The sequence below is a fragment of the Chanodichthys erythropterus genome, chromosome 20, assembly GCF_024489055.1.
Source record: "Chanodichthys erythropterus isolate Z2021 chromosome 20, ASM2448905v1, whole genome shotgun sequence".
NCBI classification, from domain to species: domain Eukaryota; kingdom Metazoa; phylum Chordata; class Actinopteri; order Cypriniformes; family Xenocyprididae; genus Chanodichthys; species Chanodichthys erythropterus.
The window spans coordinates 12631874-12644874 of NC_090240.1; the positions used below are offsets into that span (position 1 = coordinate 12631874).

The following is a 13001-nucleotide window of genomic DNA, read 5'->3' on the forward strand; positions in this document are numbered from 1 at the left end:
CAGTTCCACTTTGACTTAACATAAACTGCAACTCCACCACCTTTTTTTGTGCGATCTGATCTAAAAACATTATATCCCTCGATGTGTATCAAGGAATTTGTAATGGATTTATTTAACCATATTCTTATGGAAGAAGCGCAAACCAACACTAGACTTAAACTCATCAGAAGTTTGAAGCTGCACCCTCTCTGGGCCTGGATTAGGGTGGATATTACCTGAAATTAAAAGCAGAAGAACAACAAACCAGCTTTTCCTCACTGAGCCAGTGGTTGAACGATCACTGCAGATGGATGTCGCGTAAGGAGACAGCTTTCCATTTCCATAGGCCCACAGACATCGCAGACCTTTTGGCCTACATCTCAAAATGAACAGCCCCCAGCGAATAAGGTGAATCTCGAGGACCCAGGTCCTCATGGCAGTATCTCCATCAACCAGCTCAGAGGAGGTCACGGTGTTCGGAATGGTCCAAACACATGACCAGCTCTCCCTTCGGGGCTTGAAAGCATGCAGTCCATTAAAATCCACAGTAGCAAGCAATTGTGCAGGCAAACGAGTATGGAATACGTCTTCATTTTGACGATAGTCTTAAGCAGTCACAAAACAAATCTTAAGATTATAGGAAAAAAAAATAAAATGCTGGACAAAACAAAACAACGAGATACCAAATCATTATCGGTTAACGAGCTGACTCACAAACGACAAATTTTCAAACAGATTACATAAACAGAGAATATATTTCTCCTCACAGGTTCAATCCCCTGTGTATTATTAATGACTATATGTTTCAGGCTGGACAGAATCGGGTCTCATGGGTTCAAGGGTGGCTGTTTAATTCCCAGAGGCTGGCCTGGGAGAGATAGAGGGTGATGGATGGCTAGGAAAGAGGGAGCGGAGGATAGAGGAGAAGGAGGAGGAGGCATTAATGGTGAAGCGGCACTCACCGGATCCTCTTTGCTTTCTGACTCATCCTCATTCTCATTTCTCAGCGCTTTCCATAAATATGGTACACTTTGGTTATTATGTTTGGAAACATTAAAGGAACAAATCTGTGAGAACTATTAGATATGCTATATAAACTGCATATAGTACAATTTTTAACCTAGAATGAAGGAAAAAATAGCGGTGTAAATGTCTGTGTAAATTAAGCAAAGGATCTCATTTCAACTTTTACACTGCAAAAGTGAATTTCTTTTTTCAGTATTTTTGTCTTGTTTTCTAGTATCTAAACATTTTGAAATCATACATTTATTTGATATATAAAATTACATAATGTAAGATGAAAAATTGATCAAAATAAATGGAGTTTAAGCTTAAAACAAGAAAAAACTATCAGAAAAATCAAATTAAGGGAAAAACTCTTGTTTTAAGCAAAAACTAACAATCAGAAAACATAATTTTTTTGCAGAGTACACACATTTTGATGTTGAATGCACGTTCAACCCTATTCCCCATGTTATTGTAAGAATGATCAAATTTGTCTTTAATTTATGTGAAATATCAGATTATCAGTAACTGAGAACAAACATTTAAGGGCCCTATAATACACCCGGCGCAATGCGACGCAAGGCGCAGCGCAAGGGTGTTTGCGTCCGGCGCCGTTCACGTTTTCCCGTTCAGCGCCACGTCCTTAAATTAGTAAATGCATTTGTGCCAGTTAGTGCGCCCATGGGCGTGCTGGTCTAAAAAAGAGGTGTGTTCAACTCAAACCTGGTCTAAAGTCTAAAGTCAATGGCGCAATATTTTTTTGTTAGAGCGCGTTGGTAGAAACTGCGCCTCTGGGCGTGTCCACAGTGCGCGTTGACTTTGCTTATTACACACAGGGATACGCATCACACAAACATGCCAAATATTAAAAACAAAAGGATTACAGTGTCAAAGAATATTATTGTGTAGGCTACATAAATATAAAAATGTAATGATGAATAGTCATTGTGTGTATTAGAATTAGGATACCTATTTTCAATTCAGCCTATAACTACTTATAACGATGAACGAAATTGGCTAATTAATTGAACAATCGTGCCAATACACACACATATATATTAACTGACTCATCGTGCGGAGCTATTTGAAAGCCTGCTTTAACTTCGCTTTAACGAGCAGATCGGTTTCTTCGCTTGAAAAGCGTTCAGCTTTTCCGCCAACAAATTCCGCCATGTAAATAGCAATCCGCCATGGCGCGAGCGCAGGGAATGGGAGATGACACTCTGATTGGTCTATTGAACGTTACGCCCATTACTCATTAAGAGAATAGGGACAACCCATTTCAAAAATGCGCCCCGGCACACGGACCGTTTTTCCGCCGTTAAAATAGCAAAAGTGGATTTGGACACGCCCTGAGTGCACGCCTTTACACTTTGCGGTTAGATCATTAAAATAGGGCCCTTAGTCTCAAACTAGCTACCCGCTACTGATTGAAAGTTTAAATAATATTTTAGCTACATTTGCGACCCTGTTACAGTTCTTGTGTTTTACTTTTTTATTGTATTTATTGCTTAAAATGTTATACATTTATTATAATTTTTAAGATTTTTTAATTTTGTGATGTTCAGTTAAAGGTCATATGTCATACACTTACTCACCCTCATGTCATTTAAAATCTGTATGACTTTCTTTCTTCTATTTTAAATCATACAACATTGGAGCCCATTGACTTCAACTGTATGGGGAAAAAAATCTAAAATATCTTCTTTTGTGTTCCATAGATGAAAGAAGGTTAAACAGGTTTGGAACAACATGAGGGTCTTTTTTTTTTTTTGAGGGAAATCTCCCTTTAAAGGTGCAATATGTACGATTTTTGCAGTGAAATATCCAAAAACCACTAGGCCAGTGTTATATATTTTGTTCACTTGAGTACTTACAATATCCAAAATGTTTGCAACTATTTGTAAATCGTGAGAAAATTGCATTTTTATCCAAGGCTACGGGACGTGTGAGGAGTCACCTGTCAATGGCGTCATACACACGTTACCCTCGATTTCCGGGTTTATTTTGTAGAAACCATGGAAACACCAAAGACGCTTTAATATATTTACATGTTTTAATAGACAAGGGAACAACTGTTTGGTTACGTTTATAGACAGAAAACTAATTATTGTTATATAGCTCAACACGTTTATTCTTGTTTAAATCTAATTTTCTTGATGTTTTGCGAGTCTCATGCTTTACCATGCCTCAGAGAAAAACACTATTTTGTGAAGTAGCTAACATAGCATAATAAGATGCAGCTTTATTTTTAGTAACAGTAATACAGCATTTTCTCCATCATATAATATGTTTTAAAATGAATTGCATGCCATTTATCAACACAATCATCCAGCATTTAATATGATATTGTAAAATCGATCTATCTTACTGCAGTGTGTAACAGTGTCTCACAGCAGCCGCCGAGTGAACGCACAGAGTAATGTTATAATGTATCTAATATGATAAACAGAGCTGTGTTACCTCATACTCATGACCGGAAAAGCGGAAGCGGCGACTGTGTCATAATAAAAGTCCCGCTGCTCGTAAGGCGTGTGTTGATCAATCGCTCCAGCTCCTCGTTCAGCTCCACAACACTCGCTCCTGCTCTGCTTCAAACTACAGTAACGTTAATAATCACATCCATGAACATGATTTCTTCCCGAGTCCTATCCCGATTGTTTCCACTGGCTGTGATGTAAAGACCACATGTCCCAATTCTGTGCTCAAACTTGGCGTCATCAAGCCTTTTTTTTAATAGGCCTCTAGTGACCACTAGCGAACAGAAATCTTACATATTGCACCCTTAAGGGATTCATGCTCTATTTTGTGCCCTGTTCACGGAAAGTACCTACCAGCAGAAATATGACTCCTATTACACACAGGGAAATAATATGCAGAGGATTAAATGACTTCTCTTTTTCTCTTTTATATTATATTCTGTCATTTGAATCCTTGCTTTTTTCCTATGCTGTTCTTTCATTTGCTTCTTCTCTGTGTTTTACATTGTTTTTTTCACACTGAATCATGTTTTCAGGCTTTTCCACAGGTGTGCTTCTGTATGTTCAGCCATACTTCAGTCCCTTTCTGTGACGGCTTTCACTTTTTCCAAAAGTATAATGATGTTTATGTCTGATCAGTATCTTTTTTCACTATCTTTTTTGCCTGTTTTGTTCTGTCTGCTACCAAAGTCAATACCTGTCTCTTTCTATATGAGTGAAAATGGGCCTTTGTCATTAGGTGTTGATTAACGTGTGACCTGCAGCTCTTGACAACAAATACTTCCTTTGCTACAAGAGTAGCCATCATTCTGACTGACCATAGTCCTTTTATTTGAAATATACACTCACTTCTTGAAGGGATGATAGTGGTCTACACTACAGGTGTGTTTACAATCGCGAAATTTTGTTCATTGTCTGTTGTCAATAATGTAGAGAAGTATGAAGCACTGCTCACACAGAAGTTCTTTCTGTACTTTCAAACCAAGCAGCTTACTGTTAGTCAATGTGGCAAATTCTTGTGAAATATGCATGGGAAATTTTTTCACCCTCAAGCAAAACTCCTGATCGCATGGATTTCTAAAATGCCAAAATTTCACCGAGCAACAGTAAATGTGACAAACACCTTAATATTTCAGTGCTTTCATTTTAATATATTCAGTTTATCAACTATTAAATAAAGGGTAACATTTTAGTTTAGGGTCCAGTTCTCACTATTAACTAGTTGCTTATTAGCATGCATATTACCATGATATTTGCTGTTTATTAGTACTTATAAATCACATATTAATGTCTTATTCTGCATGACCTTATTCTACATCCCTTAATCCTACCCAATTCTTAACAATTACCAGTAATAGGGGTTTATTGAGGCACAGGTCATAATAGTTAGTTAATAGAAAGAAATGAACCCTAAACTAAAGTGTGATCAAATAATGTTGCAGCAGTCCTCTGTTAATCTTTTCTGTAAATGGTTATACAATACTGTATCATATTTGATACACACATATAAGGCGTCTAAATTATCAACATAATCAAAACTTTGCTGAAAAAACGGTTCCACAAAATCTACTTATTGATAGTTTATACTATTTTAGTACCTTTTGTAAAAACGTCACCCTTCAGGGCGTGGTTCATGTGTGTTTTAGCTGTGAAATCTGCTGGTTTTTATAAAGTAAACATAAGAATACATTTTATATTGTCATTAATATTTCAAGACAACATATTTCAACACTTACTGGACTGAAGCAACTTATTTACATATTAAATATTTACATATTTTAATCATCATTGTATTGCATTTCATTATTTGTTTTACGCCACATACAGAGCTTTGATCATAAGGAATTTAAATATTATCTTAAACATATTATTGGCAGATTTAGAGTGACAACTGAGATTAAAATTTCAAAAAAGTTTTTTTTTTTTTTTTTTTTTTTTCATTTCAGGCTTTACAGGGTTATTTCCATCATTTGCATGTTACCTTAGAAATAAGACAGTGTGACTTAGTGATGTTTTCTGTGCACAAGTTTCAAGGTCTTTCACACAATGTAACTTTTACTATAGTATAGTAGTCACGATTGAGCAAATCAGATGATAAAACAGTAAACTGAGAGACCCTGTGAATGAGTGTTTACTCTCATAGTTTAGACAAGCTAACACTGGATTTCATCTTGTTCTCACACAAGCGTAATATATCCTTGTAAAAGTTTTTATTACAACTCTCCCTATGCAAGAATCCGCAGCAGAGAGCCATAAAAGTGTGTTTTGATGAATCTTTCTGCTCTTTGCGGCAGCCAGAACAAAGTGTGCGTGTAATTAGAAGAGCATTGTTTACACAGAAGCATGCAGCGCTAGTTGTTTTAATTAGTGCTTTCAAAGAAAAAGAACCCTGTAAGTACACCCTGAAGATATGAAAGCAAACCATTTTTCATATTCTTCTTGCCTACTAATCCATCTGTTGTTTTCTAGTATTAAAGATAGATTTTTTTAAAGATTTTTCAAGTTTTAAAAGCCTGGTGGGTGTGTTTTCTTGTTAACTGTATGCATTTTTGCACCAGTGTTAAACTGGTTTCTTTAGAGATGGTGACACTGAGCATGTTTACATGCACACCAATATGCTAAGAACTAATTAGTTTATTGAAATAACCCGATTTATCACTATAGTGACAAATTGGGACCCCCATAGTATTTCAAAATGTCAGCCTCAAACTTGCACAGACTCATTCTCATCTCATATTTGAAGTTTCTACAACTGCACCACTTGTCCTTTGGCTGCACGAGATGAGAACACATTATTTATATTTCCTGGGTCAAGAAAATGTTGGAGTTTGTGATATACAGTATTCCTCATACCCTAGCCCAAAAAACTCGCTCTGGCTGGATGCGCTTAAATCTGCTGTATAAGGATGCTTTCCTGTCAAATACCTTACATGCGCGCTTCAATAACCTGACAGAACGTGGTGTTTACATGCTAGCTCTATCGATCGGTTTATTCTTGAGCTGTTTATGACCTTATGAGGAAAACGGTTTAATGCATTTAAATGACCATACTTGTTGTTGGCTTATTAAGCATTATCGGTTTAAGAACGTGCATGTAAACACACACATTAAGGATGTTTCCCTACTCCATAGATCCAGCCAGGAGAGGCCTTCACTGTGTACCACACCAGCCCAACACTCTCCAGCTTATGCAAACCAGTGGTGCTTTGGACCCAGCAGGACGTGTGTAAGTGGCTGAAGAAACACTGTCCCCACAACTACCTGACCTACGTGGAGGCCTTCTCTCACCACGCCATCACAGGTACTGCACAGCCCTCCTCATGACACAGCACACATTTGGATAACCTGGACATCCAGTTTCAGGGGATTTCAAAATTGTTTTTTAGACTTGGAAATGTCATGGAAACTGCTTAAGGATATTTTATAGTTTTGATAGTTAATGCCCAATGCGCAGAAAAAAAAATGTTTGCGCTCAATCGTTTTTTTATCCGATAAAAAGACATGCACATACATTATGATGGAAACACATTTACTGAATAAATGATGCGGGGGAAAAAAGATCCCTTGATGCGAAACAAACAAAAAAAAAAAGGCATGTGTCATTGCCTCATTAGATTATATGATTGGATAACTGGACTAACCAGTGGACCAATTTCACTGCACAACATCTCAAATTTTGTGTTTGTCTTTTTTAAATGCCAGAGCCAAAGTCATCAAAAAAAATCGTCAAAATGATTTGGTATAAATACCGAAGTGTCTCATTCGATTGTGTTCTCAAACACCATTAATCCAAATGCAAGATTACATGACAGCGTTTATTGCGTTTTGTCTGCATGCTCAGAGGCGCAAGTAAAGATGTACAAAAGAAGAGCCAGAGGCTTCTCCAGTTGCAGTAACTTAAATTTTTATTATAAATATTTTGCGCCAGTTTCCTAAAAAGTGCCAATTTTGATCTCTTGAACACACGGTATGGACATGCAGCTTTATTTGCAAATGTTTTATGCGATATTCCAATTTTGCATAAGTTAAATTTGCAGCTTCGGATGGAAACATAGCTACTCTTTTGATTCAGTTCTCTTCATTTAGTTTGTTAAACCGGTTTACAAATCTGCCTGAATGATCCACTGGTGAAATGATATCAGTGTTATTTTTGTATCATTGATATACTATTATAGTTTTTATTAGTATTTTTTTAAATCAGTTTTTATGTTTATATTTTGTTTTCATAGTTAAAATAGTTTTATGTTTTTGTCATTTTTATTCGTTTTTTTAATGTCCATATAAGTCTTTTAAATTTTTATTTTTTAAAGTTATTTTAGTACTTCAAGTTAAACCAGTGGTTTGCAAACTTTTTCTGCCAGTCTTTTCCCCTTTTGTATAGAAAGAAAAAATATTTTCAAGCCCCCATGCACCCACATAAAGACAATCTAACACATGACCTCAACTTACTTGCAAAATCCTATTGGATTTATTTGAAACATTGTTATAAATACAGTACTACAACTTCTCAACTTCTTAACTTTAACTGTTTTAACTCTACTATACTGTACTGTACTGTTTTTACCGGTAATGATATATATATATATATATATATATATATATATATATATATATATATATATATATATATATATATATATATATATATATATGTATGTATAAAAGCGGAAGTAAAATAAGTTTAATGGTTTTATATTTTCTTGTATTTCAGTTAACGTTTATTTTATTTCAAGTAAGGATTTTAGCTTTGGTTTTGGTTAGTTTTAGTTAATGACAATGAACTTAATCAATATGATCCAAAATGATTTTTAAATCTGATTATCCAGTAATTCTTTGATGAAGCTGCCGAGGATAATCATAGATCCGCAAAGCCTTACTCTGGTCTCTCTGAGGAACAGCTTTGGCAGGCCACATCCTCTAACACACTCTCATCCAACTCCCAGAGCCGTGTGCACTGCGTTCTCTCACTAATGGACAATTATACACCGTAATGTTGAGCCATTTGTCAAATCACAGTCATTTCCATGAGGCCTCACCATCTAGGGGTCACCGGAGCGGCGCTTCCAAGTAATAAAATCATTTTACACTGCCAACCGTTCATTTGTTCCTGGAAATTTAGCAGTGTTGAAGAGGGAGCCGAGTCTAAATGGATTTACCAAAGGTAGACATTCACAGCTTTTGTTATTTGTGGGATTTGTAATATTTGTGATGGCACACAGACAGTATAAATGAGTGGAGTGTTTGAATCATAGATGCCCCATTCAATGTTGTATGAACCATGTGACGTCTTCTAGCCAATCAGTAAAGAGCTGGATGGTTTGTATTGGGGACAATGACACATATCCTTGATAAAGAAAAATAATCTAGTTTAAAAAAATGCGGTAAGTTCTTTGAAATTTACTCTGTTTTCATGTTGGTTTCATATGGTTTTGAAAAACTTTTATACCAAAAAAAGTTTCAATTTAATGAAGCTAAAATTTTTAATTTATCATTTATAGTTTTTCTCCATTGGTTTGGCTCATTTCTTGAAACAGAAACAACATTCTCAAAACAACATGGACAAATCTCCAAACCCCTTGGCAATTGTTCACAACAGAATTGAATTTCTCATTCATTTCATCAAATTGCAAATGTCTAAGTACATGTCTCAGTCTAATGGTCGTTCGCTCCAAAACGTGTCAGCATCATTTCATTGTATAAGTCATCACGTGCACAATAGTCTGTTCAATTGTCAAAATTAGTCAAGAACATAGTACCATGAATACCATATATGAATCCTTGGAACATTTGATAAATTTATTACAGCAATTGACAGTCAGGTGAAACTAGAACTTGACTAACGAAGGAGGCGAGGGGGCAATATAACTATGTGTGCTGCCATATCTGAGAATGGTGTGGTCATCACATCCCCAGACTTGGCCCATACAATACACAGAAGCTTCTCATCTTCTTGGACCGCCTTCATTTTGATTTGAACCCTGAAAATGAGAGAGGTCTCGTAGGGCCTCACCTAACACAATATGTCATTGTATGGGACAATGTGAATTTCCACCGTGGCCCGCTCACCTGGTACACTACTCATCCAAGGATGGTTATGGTGTTCCTACCACCTTACTCTCACTCCTATTGAGGAGTTTTTCTCTGCTTGGAGGTGGAGAGTGTATGAGCATTGGGCTCAAGATCAGAGGTCCCTGCTCCATGCAATGGACACTGCATGTGAGGATATTACAGGAGATCATTGTAGGGGATGGTTGTGACATGCACACCGTTTCTTCCCTCATTGCATTGCAAAGGAGAATATACGCTGTGATGTGGACGAGAATCTGTGGCCAGACAGACAGCAGTGTGTGGATGGCCAGGAGGGTGAGGACGATGTCCAGGAGAGGGAGGGTGAGGACAGCGACCAGTGAAGAACTGTTATACAGCTTTATTTACAGCACTGTAGGCTGCATATAATTTTCATTGTTTTTTGTTTGCGTGTTTATATTACAGTATATTATGCTGTATACATTTTCTTTTTACTCTGATGTATGGAAGTTACTTTATGTGTGTGAATGATAATGGTTACAATTTCCTTGGCAGTATGAGTGCAATGTGTGATGTCAAACCTTGGAGGCTACTCTTACCCTAAAATCCTATTTCTTTTTTTCAGTTTTATACACCGTGCATGTCACAACCATCCCCTACAATGATCTTCTGTAATATCCTCAGACACAGCGTCCATTGCATGGAGCCTGATGCTCATACACGCTCCACCTGCAAGCAGAGAAAAAACTCCTCAGTAGGATTGAGGAAAGGAGAGTAAGGTGGTAGGAACACCATGACCATCCTTGGATGAGTAGTGAACCAGGTCCTGATGAGCAGGCCACGGTGGAAAATCACATTGTCCCATACAATGACCCATTAGTTTTAATGTATTATGCTGGCTAGACAAAAACAGTACAGTAACCATTGTCAATGAAGGACTGGGCTAAGACTGAAAGGTGGTAATGAGGGATATTTCAATGGTCCTCTGCCATAGTGACAAAACATCTAAACATTTTGACTTGCAGTGCTTACACAATGCCAAAGGGACGAAGCATTTTGGGGGCACTGACTGTTGAAATGAGAAGGAAATTTAGTTTTGACACATGAGTGAACTGTTTTGGGAGAGGTATGAGCTTTTGCAGGTGAACCATGGTGTTGTGCCGAACCATCCACGTTATTTTGACAAAAGCACCAAGTGTGTTGAGAATGTCCGGTCTGTTTCGAGAAATGAGCCAAAGCAATTGAGAGGGATCTTTGCCATTTCTGTGGCACTGACTATTTATTTGGTAAAGGGATTTAGTTTTGAAGCATGAGTGAACAGTTTTGGGAGAGATATGAGCTTTTGCAAGTGAGCTATAGTGTTGTACTGAACTGTAAGACTGTTTTGCCAAATGATCTTAGAGTTTTGAGAATGTATTTTCTGTTTCAAAAAATGAGCCAAACCAATGGAGAAAACTGTAATACATATGTGAACACATTTTTTCAATAAAAGCTTTTAAATCCATTTTACATGGTAAAAATGTTTATTTATTTATTTATTTATTTTTTACAAATTCTGAAATAGTGACATGACATTTTACAACATGAACTAACCTTGAAAAAGAAGTGAAAGAGATAAAAGAAGTCAAATTTTAAAGCATCGTATTATGCAGTGTTTTTTGTATTTTATGTTTTTTGTTTGTTTCTGGTGCCACTAACGTTCATATGTTTTTAGGGTTATTCCGTGAATCTTCCTGTCCTTCAGACAGTGACGGTAGAGCACAAGCACTCATTTTAGCAGCATTACATTTAGTTAGGTTGTAGTGACAAATGTGTGCCCCCTCCAAATGCCCCTTTAAGTAATTCATCCGGGCGCCGACGCCAGCTAGAGGCCTTATTCTATTATCTGCACTATTATTTATTGCTTCATATATCAAGCCTCTTTCTAAGATGGTGTGTGTCTCTAAGTGAGTGTTTGCGTGTGTCATTTTCACCGGGTCATTGGCACTGTAGCTTGAAGCACTGTTACACACACTGTAAAACACTGACTCATGTCAGACAAGACCGTCTCTTGCTTCAGGCACAGAGTGTTTCTGCTCCAACATAGTTATTGGTCTTTTGAGTCAGGTGTTTAACAGCTGCAAGTGTGAATTGCCTTGCACTGCATCCACATTCATTTCTAGTAAGTACTGCATCTTTTAAAATGAATTAAAGAGCCCATGAAATCAAAATGGCAGTTTTGTAGCTGTTAGTCAGTGTCTGTTAACTATAAGGTCAGTGGTATGGAAGCTTTTTTTTCGCAACGGAATAAAAAAAATGTAAAGTATAATTGCAACTTTTTATCTCACAATTCTGACTTCATAACTCGCAATTGAGAGGTTATATCTTGCAATTCTGGAAAAAAAAATCAAGAATTGTGAGATAAAAAGTCTCAATTAGCTTTTTTATTTTTTATTTAGTGGCAGAAACAAGCATCCAGATAGATAGAACGATAGATAGAACGATAGATAGATAGATAGATAGATAGATAGATAGATAGATAGATAGATAGATAGATAGATAGATAGATAGATAGATAGATAGATAGATAGATAGATAGATAGATAGATAGATAGAACAAAGATAGATAGATAGATAGATAGATAGATAGATAGATAGATAGATAGATAGATAGATAGATAGATAGATAGATAGATAGATAGATAGATAGATAGAAAATATTACATAGAACGATAGAACGACAGACAGATAGACAGATAGATAGATAGTAAATATTAGATAGAACAATAGATACAATGACAGATACATAGAACGATAGACAGACAGACAGACAGATAGATAGATAGATAGATAGATAGATAGATAGATAGACAGACAGACAGACAGACAGACAGACAGACAGACAGATAGATAGATAGATAGATAGATAGTAAATATTAGATAGATAGATAGATAGATAGATAGATAGATAGATAGATAGATAGATAGATAGATAGATAGAACGATAGATAGATAGATAGATAGAACGATAGATAGAACGATAGATAGATAGATAGATAGATAGATAGATAGATAGATAGATAGATAGATAGATAGATAGATAGATAGATAGATAGATAGAAAATAATAGATAGATAGATAGATAGATAGATAGATAGATAGATAGATAAAATGATATAGATAGATAGATAGATAGATAGATAGATAGATAGATAGATATATAGATAGATAGTAAATATTAGATAGATAGAACGATAGATAGATAGATAGATAGATAGATAGATAGATAGATAGATAGATAGATAGATAGATAGATAGATAGATAGATAGATAGATAGATAGATAGATAGATAGTAAATATTAGATAGAACGACAGATAGAACGATAGAACGATAGATAGATAGATAGATAGATAGATAGATAGATAGATAGATAGATAGATAGATAGATAGATAGATAGATAGAACAACAGATAGATAGATAGATAGATAGATAGAACAACAGATAGATAGAACAACAGATAGATAGATA

At 36.0% G+C, this 13001-nt stretch overlaps 1 protein-coding gene across 1 annotated transcript in view; it reads left to right on the top strand.

Moving 5' to 3' along the window:
• The window catches only part of samd10b (sterile alpha motif domain containing 10b), a 125858-nt gene that overhangs the window by 71198 nt on the left and 41659 nt on the right, over positions 1-13001 (top strand). The window contains exon 3 of the mRNA XM_067370481.1: positions 6597-6765. Coding sequence (XP_067226582.1) covers positions 6597-6765 — 169 coding nt within the window. The remainder of the gene's footprint in view (positions 1-6596; positions 6766-13001) is intronic.